The sequence below is a fragment of the Aspergillus undulatus genome (assembly GCF_047715775.1).
Source record: "Aspergillus undulatus strain CBS 261.88 unplaced genomic scaffold BDV17scaffold_88, whole genome shotgun sequence".
NCBI lineage: Eukaryota > Fungi > Ascomycota > Eurotiomycetes > Eurotiales > Aspergillaceae > Aspergillus > Aspergillus undulatus.
This window is the reverse complement of record NW_027396692.1, coordinates 77,893-93,576: the sequence shown is the minus strand read 5'-3', so window position 1 is coordinate 93,576 and position 15,684 is coordinate 77,893. Positions and strand designations below refer to the sequence as shown.

The following is a 15,684-nucleotide window of genomic DNA, read 5'->3' as shown; positions in this document are numbered from 1 at the left end:
CAAACGGGCTTTTCTTTGGTGGGTGTATTGCTTTGATTTTTGAAACCTAATGCTGAACTATATTTTTGGTATTAGGATAGGCTTTGCTTTTTAGGTCATCGCTCTATAAATAATTAATTGCTAGATTATATATCGCTGCGCTCGCAAAAAAAAAAAAACATACAACAGCTGGGATTCGCATGTGGTCACCCACCATACTACTAACCAGCCGGCGTGTGGCTTAAGTACGGCTGAGCGGACGGGAAGCCCTGTTCTCCACACCCTGTGGTCGTATGTGCTTATTCGTACCAAATGAATTTTGACATGGAGAAGTAAAATTGACTGGGTGAGTAAGGCGAGTAGGGTGGGTGCACAATAGACAAGGTAAGCTTTTCATTACCAGCTCACCTACACCACCTGCCCTGCACGACCTGTTTAACTTACCACGCTATAAACCTTAGTTCCCGATCACTTACAGTTGTTGATCAGAGATTGGCGACCTAAACTATCACTTCAAATAGCGGCGCGATTGGGTCATCTAACATACCCACAAGAGATGTTGCTGTCTAGACAGATGAATGTGAGATTATCATGAACCTACGGAGTAATCCAGATGGCCGGAGATGACGCAAGGTTGGGAGAGCCTGACTGGTGTTATATCTAAGGACCTGATTGGCCCGGATCACATATATATAGTTACTATGCCTAGGGCAGATGGTTACCTGAGGGCAGGTCAGTAGCTTAATTAAGAAAGAGGTCTTCTTGTCTGGGAATGAATGCTCTTCCTGCAAGCTGCCACTGGGAATTATTCTGCGACTTCGTGAGTAGATATAGAGAAATTTTAGTCTAAACAGTCAAAGCCCGATAGCAAACTCTAGAGATGCAGGATTAAGATATCTGAATTTCTAGGAAACAAACGTGAAGCAATATGGAATTTCAGCCACCAATTGCCGACGAAAAGAGGAGAGAGAATTCCCTTGGCGCAGTCATAAGCTGGATGCTGCGCCGCCAGGGAGGCTGGTTTGGCGCCAGCTGCAGCCTGCCATAAGCTTCTAATCTCCCAACGACAGCGGCTTGTTATCTTCTCGAGGACATCCCGCCATCGTGCTTTCGAAATAGGCTCTCCCAAGTCACTAGCTATGGCAGAGATAAAAGGACCTCAGACTTCCAAGCGAGCTATCTCTCGATATAAAGTTGACGAATCTTCTGCCTCGGGGTTATCACACCTCTATATTCGCCGACATCACAAGATGATTTTGTCTTCAGCCCAAACGAATCCATTCTTCAGATGTCACGGATGTCACGGAGTTCGGATGGGGCACTCCTACGCCGCAGCCACCTGACGAGCAGAAACGGTTATCTCCTACCCCGATCCCGGACACCTTGATTACAACCGCGACTGGCAGCCACGATGAGACAGCCCCGTCTATGCCTCCACTCTCGCCGTCACCCAGGTCTAGTAATGTGATATGGCCCGAAATTCGCTTGGGCACAGATCACCAAAGCGAAGGGCCGAAGGCGGCTAATGATGCCGAAGAAAGCTCCAAATCCAGCAATGATAATAGAGCCCCAGGCTTTCTCGAGGCCTTTAACGCCTCCCCTGAGAAGCCCGAGACGTCTGAACGCTGACGCTCTTTCAGCCCTACCCTAAAGGTCAATTTCATCGTTTCAGGGAAAGCACACAGAAATATGCTCCAATCTAGAAGCATGGGTGCAATTCTAGTCGGAAGACCGCAGCTTTCGTCACCGTAAGAGCCGCCCAATCAGCCCACAGCTACTGAGATAGGCCCTCATTCTAGTGCTTTAAAACACCGAGACATTGAATGTGTTCAAAGTCCGCAACTCGACCAGTGACAAGGATGCTGGGGAACTGACCAAGGAAGAAAATGCTTTCAGGGAATCAATATCTAGGTTCCTGCCGGCCTCGATCCAAGAGCTACTCGCTGAGAAGAGGCTTGCAGTGTGTTGCCACCACCAAGGGTTATCGGAGATGCAAACGTGGGACACCGAAAACTGGAGCGGCGTTTGATCTCAAAAAGAGTCAACCTTCCAGCTTTGGCGATATGTTACAGATGGCACAGAGCATTTTCATATCGGTCCTGTGTAGAAGGACGCATAGGGTCGTTGCCGAGGGTATCATAAGCCCTGACGACCAGAGGCGTTCATCTTTTCCCCAAACCGACCGTCTTCTGGCACTGAAGCAATGGCTCGAGAACATTGTTATTAGTGACAGGGTCATTCCTCGCTCCAATAATGAGCCCCCAATCTCAGTAGCCAATGAGAAACCGGGTCCGGCCCTAGCTCTATCATCCACTGCTGCGAGTGCTGTCCTTCCAGAATTCGATCTAGCCTCGACCCGTCCTCTGCCTAACTTTGTACCATACACCTTAGCAAGGGATACCGGCAAGCCTTTTAGTAAACGGCTAAGGAAGCACCTTGTCATGCGCCTCACATCGGTCGATGTGACACGGGAAGGGTGGCTAAGCGAGGCACACGCAATATACCAGGTAAATCATACATAATGGCGGTGTCTCAGTCATCATCAAGAGACGACCTGTCCACCGACTCTATCTCGATCTCGTCTGTATGCTCCCAATCCCTACCGCTGGGGTATCGAAAGGGTATGTCTTTCGCGCACCCAAAATTTGCAATAACCCAGTCTCCAACCCCTAGGGTTACCATCGGAAATACTCGCCCAGTGATGGCAGTGAAGCATGCGCCTAAGACAACCCCATTCTTGGTAAATGCAGCCTTGCGCTGAATGAGATCGATGCAGCACCCAATGACGTCGCCAGTAGTGTATGTCCATTCCTCATCTTCTTCCCTTTGCCATCCGGATGCGTGGAAAAGGCCTCCATCATCGGCATGTAAGCCCCACGTGTTGTTCGCCCACCCCGGCATCTTGTGAAGATCGCAGTTCTGATGACAGAACCCGACCCCGAGGCTGTTTGTTTTCGTTAGCAACGGTTGAATGAACCAAAGGGCCTTTTTTTTTTTTTTTTTTTTTTTTTTTTTTTTTTTTTTTTTTTTTTTTTTTTCACCTACCAGTCAGTTACGCAGGCTATGATTTCAATTTCAAAGTAGAACTTCTCCATCAAACGGACAGGGTTGTTGGCACGGACTGCAGATATCTCTGCGCCATCGTCGTCATCACGATGCACTGTCAATAGGTCCTTGTCAAGTACGAGGTCACTCGCCTTGTGCTCCAAATCCCATCCAGTGGGTGGAAACTGCTTATTGTCAAAGGCTGATTGACTTTCGGACGATGGCCGGCATGATGTATTGATTTGACATAGAGTCCAGTTATACTTGTCCCTCCTCTGTTCGAGAGCCGGTTCACATCCACAGAGAAATCGGACCAAGGGTTCGTCATCATGATCGACAGCAAGTTTAAAAAACTCATCAATACTAGACTGCTGCAGTGGCGGGGGGGCGTTCTTAGACACAAGGTCTATGCATTTGTTCTGGAGGTTACGATACTTTTTCTCCGTTGTCCAAGCAAGCACATGCTCTAGCTGTTGCTGATTTAAGGAGGATCCGCCATAGTCGAGAAGGATACTCACAAACTCCGTATTCCTTTCCGTGGCCAGGGTTGCTATTGACGGGCCATTGGAATTCACACGGTTAACATCGAACTGCCCGGACTCGAGGAGTGCCTGTGCCATTATAAGAGTTCCCTGCTGGAAGGCAGTCATTAGAGGCGTGTGGCCTTTACTATCCACCATCATATCGGGACTCCCCCCAGCTTTCTTGACATGCTCTAATAGGAGATTGATCATACTGGAGTCCCACCCGCTGGTTGCAAAATGCAACGTGGTCCAGCCCTCGTGATCGGCATCCAGAACATCTGCGCCTTTGGAGAGAAGTAAGCGGACTGAATCTTCCCAATAGCTCGCAGCCCCAAGCAGTGCAGTAAATCCATCCTTGGCTTTCGCATGGATATCTGCCCCTGCGTCAATCAGCAATTCCAAGATTCGGGGGCTGTCGTATGCAGCTATCAAGGGACTCCACCCCTGCTCGTCGGCAAGACGAAGATTACAGTCGCTGTTTAGCAAAGATGCGACTACATTGACGTGACCTTTGTATGCAGCCCAAAATAGAGGCGTGCGCTCCCTGTTGTCCTGCTTGTCGGGGGCCGCACCAGCGCCCACCAGCATATCGACAATTTTGTGCTTGCCGTCATATGCTGCCAGGTGTAGGACAGTCCAACGAAGCTGGAGCTCAGGCACATCGAGGTTCACCCCCTCGGCGGCAAGGTACTCGACTAAATCTTCGTGGCCTCCCTCCACGGCATGATACAGCGGTGTTTTGCCATCCTTGTCGATCTGGTTAAAGCTTCTGAAGGCATCCCGTCGAAGAACCTTGGCTATCTCTAGGCTCCCATTCTTCGCCGCATACACAATGGGAGGCCGTTCGTGGTCATCCTTCCATTCAGACCCGGGGACAGCTTGATCCATCAGAAGCGTTGTCATATCTGGCGACCCCTCCGCTTGCTGCGCCGCCAGATGGTACAGGGTGTGATTCGTCTTGTTGTCGCTCTGGTCTTTCTCCCATTTTATTGAGAACTTTTCCCTGTTCTCAAGCAGGTACTTGACGATATCGAAATGAAATTCCTCCACCGCGTTTGATAGGGGGGTCCTCCATTCTTCATCGGTCTGGTTCAGACTGCCTGGAGCGGCCTCGGCGAGCACCTTCAGGATTGCAAAGTGCCCGTACTTGGCGGCATACCAGACTGGCGTACGTTCTTGGATATCTCCTCGGTCACATCCGGCAATCGAGTTTTCAATCAAATACTCGACAACGTCAAGCTGGCCAGACTGGGCAGCGAGGTGGTATAAAGATTGGCCTTGGTCATTCCTAACTGACAGGTCAACTGCAGATTGGCTGAACAGGTGCTGAATGACCTGAAGATGACCCTTTGCAGCAGAGAGTTGCAATAACCGCTGCTGGAGTGCCCTAGAAGAATCGGACTCGTCAAAAGCCACTGCATTTACCAAAGTCATAGCCACCTGTTCGGCCTCCACCAAGTCAAGTGGCGTGTCTCCCTTAAAATTCGTGAGGTCAGGTTTAGCTCCGTGTTGGAGGAGCATACGGATGGTTGATCTTGGGTCCGCTGACTGGGTCTGCACTGCGAGATGAAGCGGAGTGCTGCCCTCGCCGTCCCGCATATCAGGATTCGTGGAATCATGACCCAGAATAACCTTGAGAGCATCTGCGCTGGCATACTCTGCGGCTTGATGTAATGCGGTACGGCCCTGCATATCCAAGGCCTCGACATCTGCGCCAGCATTCAAAAGCCAGCGAGCTACTTGCGGATTGTCACACTTGCAAGCTGCCATGAGTGCCGTGTTTCCCTCATTGTCCTTGGTATTGACGTTCGCCGCTCTATCAATGAGCCTTTTGACAATCTTTTCATGGTTATTCTCAGCGGCAGCCAGGAGGGGCGAAACGCCCAGTCCGTTTGGCGTGTCAACGCTAGCCTTGTAATCCAGTAGTAAGTCTGCGATGTGGAAAAACCCTTTCCGACAAGCGTAAAGAAGAGGGGTGGCTTCCGTTACATCCATGATATTGGGTGTGGCTCCTGCATTTAGAAGGTGCCTTGCTATGTCAACCTGGCGGTTGTCGACCGCCAGATGAAGCGGACTCTGGCTCGCAGCCCCGAAAAATAAGCCGAACGACACCTCTTCGCCTCTGTGGCTCTGACAAAGTCGCCGAACGAGGTCGATGTGGCCATGTAACACTGCCAGATGAATAGCGCATGCGCCGTTCTCGTCTTCCTGTTCGAGCTGGTCCTTGACAGGTTCCTGCTCATCCAGTAACAGGTCTACCACATCTAGATGGCCTGATCTGACCGCAAGATGGAGTGGGCAGTTTCCATCATAGTCTGGCTCCAACATTTGGCTACAGGAATAATGCCTTGTCAAACGGCGCAATTCCTGTACGATGTTCGCGTGGCCTTGCGCTGCCGCTCTGTGCAATGGCGTCGATCCACGAATGTCTTTGCTAGAGAGAAGCCGCGAGACAGCGCTTCTATGACTGTCAAGGTCCTTAAACTTGCCGTCCAAGTATCCAGTGAGGTACTTGAGAATGTCTAGTCGACCTGCATCTGCCAAGAAATGCAGAGCAGTGGTTAGAGATTTATCCGTTGCTAAGAGATCAATCAAGGTCCCCTCTGGTAGCGGGTGCTCTAGTAAAGCGCAAACGGCCAGCGGCTGCTGCCACAGGCTCGCAATGTGCAGTGGCGTCATACCGGCTTCATCGGCGGCATTTGCATAGGCACCTTTATTTAAAAGGAGTGAAATGACGTGGCGGTGGCCAAACTGGCAGGCAAGATGGAGCGGCGTACTCCCCCCCTCATGAGCCTTTGCATTAATATCCACCGTGTGCCCGAGGAGTTTGGACACCATTTCAAGATTGCCAGTCTTGCAGGCAAAATGCATCGGGGTCGGAGCCCCCTCTTCTGGACTCGAAGCGTCCACCACTTGCAACAGCAGTGGGCTCATGGTCGATCTTCCCGAGAGCGCCGCTAGATGTAAAGCATTAGCACTCGTTGCCCCTGCACTGAAGAACAATTGAACGAGCTCTTCGTCCCCGTTGCCGATTGCAATCTCCAGTGCCGTATTCAGGATATCCGTCTCCGTGGCGACTGCAGACTTGAGCATCTCTTTAACCAGGTCAAGACAGCCAATCTCGACCGCGACAAGCATTGGGTCGACCCACACGACTGCCTTGAGAGGGTGAGGAATGGTGCAGGAAAGGTGAGCCCATTTCCGGATGAGGGCTTTATCGTTGAAGTATGCTTCGAATCCGGGTAATGTATCAGCATAGCCACGATCCCCGACGGCTGCGTTCTTTGCTAATTTGTAATGCTCAGGCCAGTATGTGACAGCGTACTCAATGAGGCACCATGGTTTGTCGGTCTGCTCGTCGTCAATCTGCAGCTGCGACCGGAAGTATTCCGCGTCGTCGACCAAACCGATGTAGTGTAAGCATTTCAGGGCCATGGTGGAATGATTGTTCTCGCAGAAGAGACAGTTCTCTTTGCACGGTCCATAATGCGGTTCCGCAATGAAGCTGGCGAAAGAGTCCCGTACAACCATGACCTGGTCATCTGCGATGTAGGCAAGTGGACAGAAATTCGCATTGATATCCCACGAAAGATTGATGGGAATCTGATCCATCAAGTCAGTGACCGCCGTCGCAGTCAACTCCAAAGCAGCAGCGATGCCGAGCTCTTGAACATTCATGGGTCGAAACGCACGGGAGCTCCAGAACAGGGTGCGCAGAGCCTTGGAGCAGTCTGTATTGACTTGTGCCCTCTCTAGTACGCTCACGTACAAGTCATGCAAATTGTCTGGAAGTTTGCTTGCTGAGAGCCGGATGGACAGCCTTGTGGCATGCGAGGCTTCCAAAGCGAGAAGCGCAGCCCAGGACGGAACCATGTCGAGCATGGACACTTCCGACTGCCCGTGTAAGAGCTGGGTTCTGTTGTCGTAACAAATGGTTAACGCGAACTTGACATGATCTCTTACTTTGTTGAGTTCGGGACGTACGGAGACGAGCGTGTCCAGTTCAAACTGCAGAAGCGGCTGGAAATTCTGCAGCAGTGGCCCAAGTTCCACCACGCACCTCTCCGAAGCGCCCAACTGCGTCATTAAGTGTCGGGCAGACAGTGATATTGTCAGCAGCTTGAATGGAAGTGCCGTGTCCTCAGCAAGGGTGAAGAGTCTCCGCAATGCAGAGTATCCATCCGAAGTACTGCCTCCCGCAGCGTCCTGGATGCAGCATACCCTGGCTGATCTGGCCGGACAGCTTAACAGCGAACGCAGTAGTATCCAGATCTTATCTGGCCACGCGACAGTTTCGGTGCGGAGATGCTCTACCAGGCGCTGCACACGTTGGAAGAGCCCTGGCTCCAAGCAGAGAAGCTGATGGCAAAGAAGGGCCGGTAGCTGGGCCGAGTGGAACAGGGTATGACATCTCGACTTCAGGCTGCCGCCAATGGTAGACTGTTCGCCCTGCAATAGCTGGATGACACTTTCAGCACCTCCTATGTTTCCGTGCACGAAAATGGATCCGGTTCCGGCCGTTGACCAGTCTTGGAACGCGGTATTTTGTTGAAGTTGGCCTAGCGCTTGACGACTTGCGCAGTTGTCCCCAACGACGCCATGCTGACAGGCTTCTTTCTCCTCTGCACGTAGGAACCCCGCAAGGTACTCGAGGCATTCGATATACGCGAAACCCGGATCTTGAGTAGACGTTGTTTGTTAGCGGCTCTGGATTGCAGGCAGGCAACTGGGGGTGTGCGCACTTCTTGACCGATGTACCTCTTGGCAGATGGCCTCAAATGTAGGTTCGACACCCGAGCTGAAAAGAACTATCCTATCGTGTGGCTCGTCGCGGTAGATTGTTTTCTCGGTCAGAACGCCGACTGTTGCAGAGGATTCATCCAGGCCCTTTGGAAACACATTCAGCTGGTGTCACAAGCTAGCCAGGGTAGAACGAACCTGCCATTTCAACCGGTCACTTTTCAATTCTTCTCCTGTAGTGCCAAATATACTCATTATTCTGTAGACGTGTTTGAATGGGTCGAAGGCTCTGTTGACAGCCTCGATCATGTTCGCGGTTTGAGAGAACCAAGACACCTTGTATCCGCGGTCTACACCTGCAAGGAATAACATCCAGCTCGCTACGCTCTCGGACGACCGCACTCGGTGCGGAGTGCCAAAAAATACGAGAAGGGAAGTCATCGCTGCGATTTGCTTATATTGATGCGTGGTCAGGGCAAGTGACAGGGCCTAGAGACCAAGGTAATCCCTCATTAGCAAGAAAGGAAGGTACCAACTTGGGAATGTTAACGGTGATGCCTACCTGTTTGATGACAAGTCCACCAAGGTCCTGGCCAAGGAACACTATGCGATCGAGCTTGGGAAGGATATTCCATCAGGTATCTGTACCTCAGTTGAGAACCCAGAGCTTGCTACACGTACCGCATTACGGTCGACTTGCTTCAGTAGCTCATCCAAGAGCGCTCTCGCCAGGTGCTTGACGTCCGCAACAGATATACCTTTTCCGAGAGAATCACAGGAATAATCGAACCGAGCGACGCGCGCACAGTGCGAATGCAGCGGCAAGAGGTCGGACAACCAGCATGCTTGTTCTCCGCTGGCGTTCACCTCTATCCACGCAGAATCTGAGTGGCCAATCTGGCCTAGGCCTTGGACGGCAACGACACTGATTGTAATTCATGAGCTTGGGGGTCTTTTCCTGGCTGGGGTTTAGACCTTACTGATATTGCTGCAAGTGAGTATGAAAGTTGGCCGTGTCTTTGGGTGCACTGTTCGACCCGTCATAGATGACCCTGAACCGTGCCTTGAAATCCGACATTCTGTACTTCCGAGCAGCATTCAAACTCAATATGCAGTAGTCTGAGGGCGTGCGGGAACCGGTTCACCGAGCAATGCTGATCATCGCTGAGAAATTCCTCTGCGAGTGTCATACCACGAAAGCATGGAAAGATGACAGGAAGAATTAATAGCAGACATATTCGGATGGGCCGCAAGACCCCGCCAGACATAATCACTGAGCTCATTATCCTGCGTGGCTGACCATCTCCGTATTTGTGGCTGGCTGCATGGTACAGAGTAGCCAGGATCATGCATGGTGAGGGCATTGTCTTGGAGGTCGTATTCCAGCTGATGACGTGGCCCAGGTTACAGGCCAACAATGTATCTCGGATTTCTCGACCAGCAAGCTCTGCATGAAGTCGAGGCTGACTCCCCAAGGCAATGGTAGTAGATAACACATTTAACCCCAGGCAGATTTCTTGGATCAAAAGCGCCAGCCTTAGTTCTCATCAGCTCTTTGCATACACAGAAAGATGGCACAGCAAAAGACAATCACTCTCACGCTCGACGACTACGATCCAGCTTCAGGACAAGTGAAAAGTGACCTTCCTGATGAGCATGCCCGCATCGAGGGTTCGAACTTCAGCGTGAAATTCCAAATGCTCTACGAGGTGCACGGGGACTACAAGTCCGCGTCTGCGCACGAAGATGCGAGTCTGCTGGTAATAAGAATGATCCCCTTCTCCCATGATCCGAAGGAACATTTGGTCTCTTTCAAAGCCACCTTCACGATTCTGCCCGATGAGCAACAACAACAACAACAGGGATCAGTGGACTGGAGCCAAGCACCAATACTCACCTCGTATGAGCCCAGCTCGGGCGGGGCACAGCACATCAAAGTCCTTACGACCAATGAGACCTTAGAGCAGGCATTCGAGGGCGCCTTGCAGTTTGAAGGATTCGGCGTCTCGCCAGGCGTCAAGGGGTCGCGAACCAGGAGAACAGAGTATGACAAGCATCATATGCTACAGATCGAATCCGGGGCTCACCGAACGGGTTCCATACCAGTGGTCAAACACAACACAGTATGGTGGCGCATCCAGGCCGCAGACGTGAAGGGCGCCGGAATCGGGGATAATTTCACCGTCGCACTGCTCATACGTCGAGCGCCAGCCTCATCCTTCCGACTCCAAGCTACAGTCGACTCAGAGATAGGAAACTTTGCTGCGAAGCTGAAAGGATACGTCCCATCCGGTCTGCGTAGCCGGAAGCTTCCCACGACCATCGGGCGCTACGGTCCTGGAATTGGCCAGGAATCAACCGAAGTGCCTGATGGCATTGACAGGCGCAACCTGAGTGCTGCCTCAAAGAACAACGTCATGAAGGGCCTGAAAGAAATCGGCTTGCATCTTCCAGAGGAAGCTCGACCGGTGGAATTTGGCGATGGATCCGACTTGTACAAGACAATCCCCGGCCCGGCCCTTTCGGATCCATCTCCGCTGGCTTATCCAACAAGGCTACAGCCTGTCGCCCAGAGCGAGTCTGAACTCACGCGGATGCAGCGGCATCGAAAAATGGCAGCCCTGTACGAACGATTGGCGGAACTCCATAGGGAGGAAGCTCGGCAGTACTTGCCCGAGGACGAGGTCGTTTATGCGCGCCAGGTTGAGGACGGTTTGGCAGACTGAATGGCTGGTAGTTACATGCTAAAGAAGGAAGCCCTGTGCATGAGTGTGAACATGGATCATCCCCCCAATGAACCAAGTGAACACCCACCCCCTCCTGTAAGAGTCTGCACGTAAGCCGTCCAATCGATAGATCCCATATACCCCTCGCCGTGAGCACTAGCAGCTGGTCTTATTTCCTTTCGAGCGGCCCTCATGTGGGTGAAGTGAAATCAAGGTTGTCTTCAACCGCATTCTTAACAACCCACAACTCCAAACCACCATGGCCCGCACGCCTTCCTTGAAGCGATCTCCTTTCGACAATGTCCGGAACGGGAGTCTCGCGGAGATTTCCACCCCAATCCCAGCGGCCGAAGCAGCCAAACAACTCGTATACAAGGCCAGGCAGATATCCACATGGGATTCATCGTCAACGGCAGACCTCAAGAGTTTCATCCGGAATACCGCTGCCTTCGGCAAAAAGGGAGACCGAGTCGCGCTTGTCCTAATCGATCAAGAAGGTGCATCAGAAAAGGAGCAGTGGGAGAAGAGCATCTGGGCGTCGAAGATGGCACTAGATCTGCTCCTATGGTTGCTGACGAACTTCAAGGAAGCTTTTGACAGGAAGCCGGATAACAAAGGCCAAAAGGAGAGCGATATTTCAGATCGACTAGCATTGCATTTTGCCATTGAGCGCAAGAACTTAGGGTTTCTGGTCTGTTTGTTCAGCCTGCCCCGCGAGACGCTCGATAGATTCAAGTCCATCTTTGAGAATGAGGAAAAGGAGGGAAAAAATGCGGTTCATCTCGCGCTACAGACGGGGCTCCCTTTTGCATCAGCGTTTGTCGCTGTTTGTTCTGCAAAGGCGCTCTCCAAAGTTGATGACGAAGGGTATACGCCCATCCACCGCGGAATGAGGAGAGAAGACGCGCCAGAGACATGGGTGCCTAGTCTGTCCTCTGCCTCTAAACGATCGGACAGCTCTGTCGTCCTGAGCCGAAGGTTTCTCGGCAGAGAGCTCCTCGAGGAACTCAAGCAAAGAAAAGACGCGGCGGACATCTTGCCAAAGGTGTTGACGGCTGTTGCGCAAAAAGGTTCCTTATACCAGGGATTGGCGAAAGTAGATTCATCCTTCGAAGACCAGGAAAAGGCAAAGGCCGATCCGGACGTCAAAGAAATCAAACAACTCATCTTCCGGTACTTGAAGAGCATTCCGGACGCAACGACGGCGCTTTACGGGAACTCGCCACAAGGTGAGTCGGTACAAGCTGCACAAAAAGACCACACCGGGCTGATATAATCCAATCCAGCAAAGGAGCTGTGCCTCGATATGTCCGACTTCAATCGTTCCTCACACGACTTCGAAAAGTTCGTGGACAGGCTTACCACTATCGTGCCAAGGAACATGAACGATGACTCCGACGACGAAGAGGACACCGCCGTCAGTCTCCCCGGCATGGTATCATTCGAGGACACGCTATTCTTCGTTCAACTGCCCGACCTGAATCATGTCAAACAGCCGTGCTACCAGGAAACGATCCGGAAGTTGTTTTCCTGGCTCGCGAAAACTCAAGGCGTCAAGACGATCAAGCGACTCTATATCCCCGACAGCAGCTTGACTCCGCTAAGCGACGCCTTTATAGCGCTTTATGTCCTTGATCAATTTAATATCGAGGCGTTGGATTGGCGCAAGCTGGATGTCAACCTTGAGGTGTTCACTTCAAGCTCGGCTGGCAGGCGGACAGAGGCAGAAGTGGCAGTAAACTGGAATACGTGCAAGCATCTCAGAGAGCTCACTTTGCATTCCAGCGGAAACTGGAGTGTTCTATATCACTGGATTAGTGAAGACGGGCTAGCCAGACTCCCGGAGGTTTGTTTGTTGTGTCGTATGCCGAATGAATGTTATCTGATGCCATCGCAGCTAAATAAGGTGGTTATTGAGATCGTTCACCTCAATCCTACCAATGTAAGCCAGCAATATTTCCCCGTTTTTGCTAATCTTTAAGCTGTTTCCACGATTGACATTCCGTACGTGCTTTCAGCGCTAACAGCCTGTCTTGAAGAACAAGGGAGTCCGTGACGAAAACACCCGCAAGTATCACCGGAGCATGGTGGCCAGATACAAGGATGACTTGTATACCATACACAGAAAGAAACAACAGCTCTACAGAGAAGAATCGGAAGCATCGTCTCCCAACTACCGGTACAAGTTGGAGATTCGACTCGATTCCCGCTGGGACTATCCACATACGTTTCAAGAGACAGAAGAACCTACCATGAGTGTTCCTCGGTAAGTCCCCCAGCCTGCGATGTTATTTGATACGTAGGGGATTAGCACATTGTACTCTTTTCTAACCAGATTGGTTGGTTATTGCGGTGGACAGGCACAGGTTCACCAGCCTTCTAGGCCCATGCAAATCCTTCATAGACGAACGAGTTGCCCAAGCTGCCAATGTCCGGCGTGTTATGTTCCCTGAGGATAAAGAGAAAAGGAACAATTTTTTAGGCAAAGACGAGCTTCATCGTCTCTCCGAACAAGACAAGGTGGCGAACAAGCTATACGAACGGGTTCTATTAGCCGACCCGGACAAAAGGATCAAGGTCGCCGTCATCGACAATGGAGCCGACAAGATCCGATCACCTATCGGGCCTTGGATCGACAAGGGTGTCTCGTATGTCTCGTCCGACCGTCTTGGGGAAGCACCGCGCCCATGGTGGATGGTCGCAGATGCCCACGGAACCCAGATGGCCTCGTTGATCAACAATGTCAACCCATACTGTCGGCTGTACATTGCACGCGTTGGCAAGGGTCGGGCGGACATTGACCCTAAAAAGGCGGCCAAGGTGAGTCTGGGTCTCAAGCAAGCGCCCGTTCATAGGACTTTCGCTTATATGTCCGGCAGGCAATCCTCTGGGCTGTGGAGCAGCAGGTCGACATCATTTCCATGAGCTGGGTCACGAAAAGCAGTGAGACGGAGCTGAAAAATGCCGTGGAGGAAGCCGCAGCCAAGTCCTCCACCTCCAATCGTCGACCAACACTGATGTTCTGCTCGACAGCCGACGAAGGTGCATTTGCTGGAGATGTATACCCGGTAGACTATACAGACTTTGTGGTTAGCGTGACTGCCACCGACACCTGGGGCGGACTAACCTCCAAATCCGACCGCCAGAAACCGGTCGATATCAGAATCCCCGGCGAAGATCTGGAGGCTTCGGCCCCCCTGTATCTCGGGAATGTGCCTACCTCAGTATCGGGATCCTCCGTGGCAACAGCTTTGGCGGCTGGCATAGCCTCGCTGGCATTACTTCTGCTAAGGACGTACAACAATGTCGACGAGAAGGACATGTGGCCCTTTTACACCAGGGTTGGCATCATGCGCGTTTTCAATCGGATGAACGCCGATAAGGGGGCCCTCCAGATCCAGAATTTGTTTCCCCGTGATCCGGTAGATCCTTCCAGTCTCGACGCGGCGGTAATGGCCAGCAAGTGGGATATCAAAAATTTTTCTGACTCAAGTGTCTTCTTACATAGAGGTGGGGGGTCGGCTGGATGGCCATGAAGGTAGTCGAGGCGACGAAGGTGATCAGAACAGCTGAGAATACACCTGGACAATGCCATTGCTTCTGCAACTACGAGATTTTTTTTTGGAATCTATCTTCAAAATAAAATAACTGCTGCCGGTTTCTTGCCCCGTGTCTAAGGCTTGGATATATCAAAGTAGTGGCGCAAATTTTGTAAACTTCCCTTCTCACCCTTCTCACCCCAGCTCACCCAAGTAAGTGATATTCTCACCACGTTATATTCATCTCACCTAAGACTTAGTGTCTGTCACCCCTAAAAGCAGCAAGACGCCCAGGGCTCATTTAACTGTTGCCAGCGTTCACTATGTGGCTTAAGTACGGCTGAGCGGACGAGGAGCCCTGTTTCCACACCCTGTGGTCGTATGTACTAAATATACATAGTCACCTCGAGTTGAAGGCAGAAACATCAATCAGGGTTAACGCTTGTCGTTGCAGTGCGACCGAGACCTATTCAAGGACAGGCGGAACGGACGGTGAGGAGGAAGGAGCGACTGTTGACCCCGGGTTGCTGCTGCTGCTGAAGTGGCTTGGACAAAGTACGATGGACTATATGGGAAGGTGCGTTGGAGTGGGCGGGCGCCTGCCTGCGACAAGCAGGAACGACCAGCCTTAGACCCTGGATAGCACCTTCCGTACAAACAAGTAAGTTGGATCTCAGGTGGAAAGGCAGGAGCGACCTCTTTGCCGGAGTCGCTCTTGCCGTTCAAACAAGCTAGGGTAGGCATATTGAATGGAAGGTGCAATGGAGCCTTAAATTCGCACCGACTGTGAGGAGTTGAATATAAGGTAGGTAGGAGAACATCTGGTGAGTAAGCCGTGCGCTAGCTAAGTGCTTTGTATAACCAGAGCTGCGTATCTAGTGGCAGGAACTACTTTCGAGTAGTGCATAGGCTGATTTCTTCTGGATCTTCTCGCTCTATCACGGACAGATGCCTCCTAGTAGTACGGCAGTAACGGTCTTCTGGATCGAATTAAGACGGTGTCACTTCTGATTTACGAGGACACCGTTCTTGAAATCAAAAACCGGAGATTGACGTCAAAATCATTCATTCCTAGATAGATAGGTAGGTAAAGTACAGGCCAACAGGGAAATAGTTCCGCGATCCTACCCT

At 51.5% G+C, this 15,684-nt stretch overlaps 3 protein-coding genes across 3 annotated transcripts; 2 read left to right on the top strand and 1 right to left on the bottom strand.

Annotated features, from left to right (window-relative positions):
* Positions 1–8,015: 8,015 nt before the first annotated feature.
* BDV17DRAFT_237459 (uncharacterized protein) lies at positions 8,016–9,612 on the bottom strand. The gene is made up of 5 exons (XM_073755881.1): positions 9,269–9,612; positions 8,970–9,213; positions 8,851–8,904; positions 8,291–8,777; positions 8,016–8,227 (listed from the first exon to the last, which is right to left on the bottom strand). The coding sequence occupies exons 1-4, from the start codon at positions 9,364–9,366 to the stop codon at positions 8,460–8,462; spliced, it is 714 nt and encodes a 237-aa protein (XP_073610362.1). The 5' UTR covers positions 9,367–9,612; the 3' UTR covers positions 8,016–8,227; positions 8,291–8,459.
* BDV17DRAFT_237241 (uncharacterized protein) lies at positions 9,613–11,143 on the top strand. Its single transcript, XM_073755878.1, has one exon. It carries the CDS (start codon positions 9,860–9,862, stop codon positions 11,012–11,014), a length of 1,155 nt encoding a protein of 384 aa, XP_073610361.1. The 5' UTR covers positions 9,613–9,859; the 3' UTR covers positions 11,015–11,143.
* Position 11,144: 1 nt separating this feature from the next.
* Positions 11,145–14,769, top strand: BDV17DRAFT_237271 (S8 family peptidase). Its single transcript, XM_073755879.1, has 6 exons — positions 11,145–12,243; positions 12,301–12,860; positions 12,912–12,956; positions 13,054–13,280; positions 13,375–13,834; positions 13,894–14,769. The coding sequence occupies exons 1-6, from the start codon at positions 11,274–11,276 to the stop codon at positions 14,548–14,550; spliced, it is 2,919 nt and encodes a 972-aa protein (XP_073610360.1). The 5' UTR covers positions 11,145–11,273; the 3' UTR covers positions 14,551–14,769.
* The last annotated feature ends 915 nt before the right edge of the window (positions 14,770–15,684 follow it).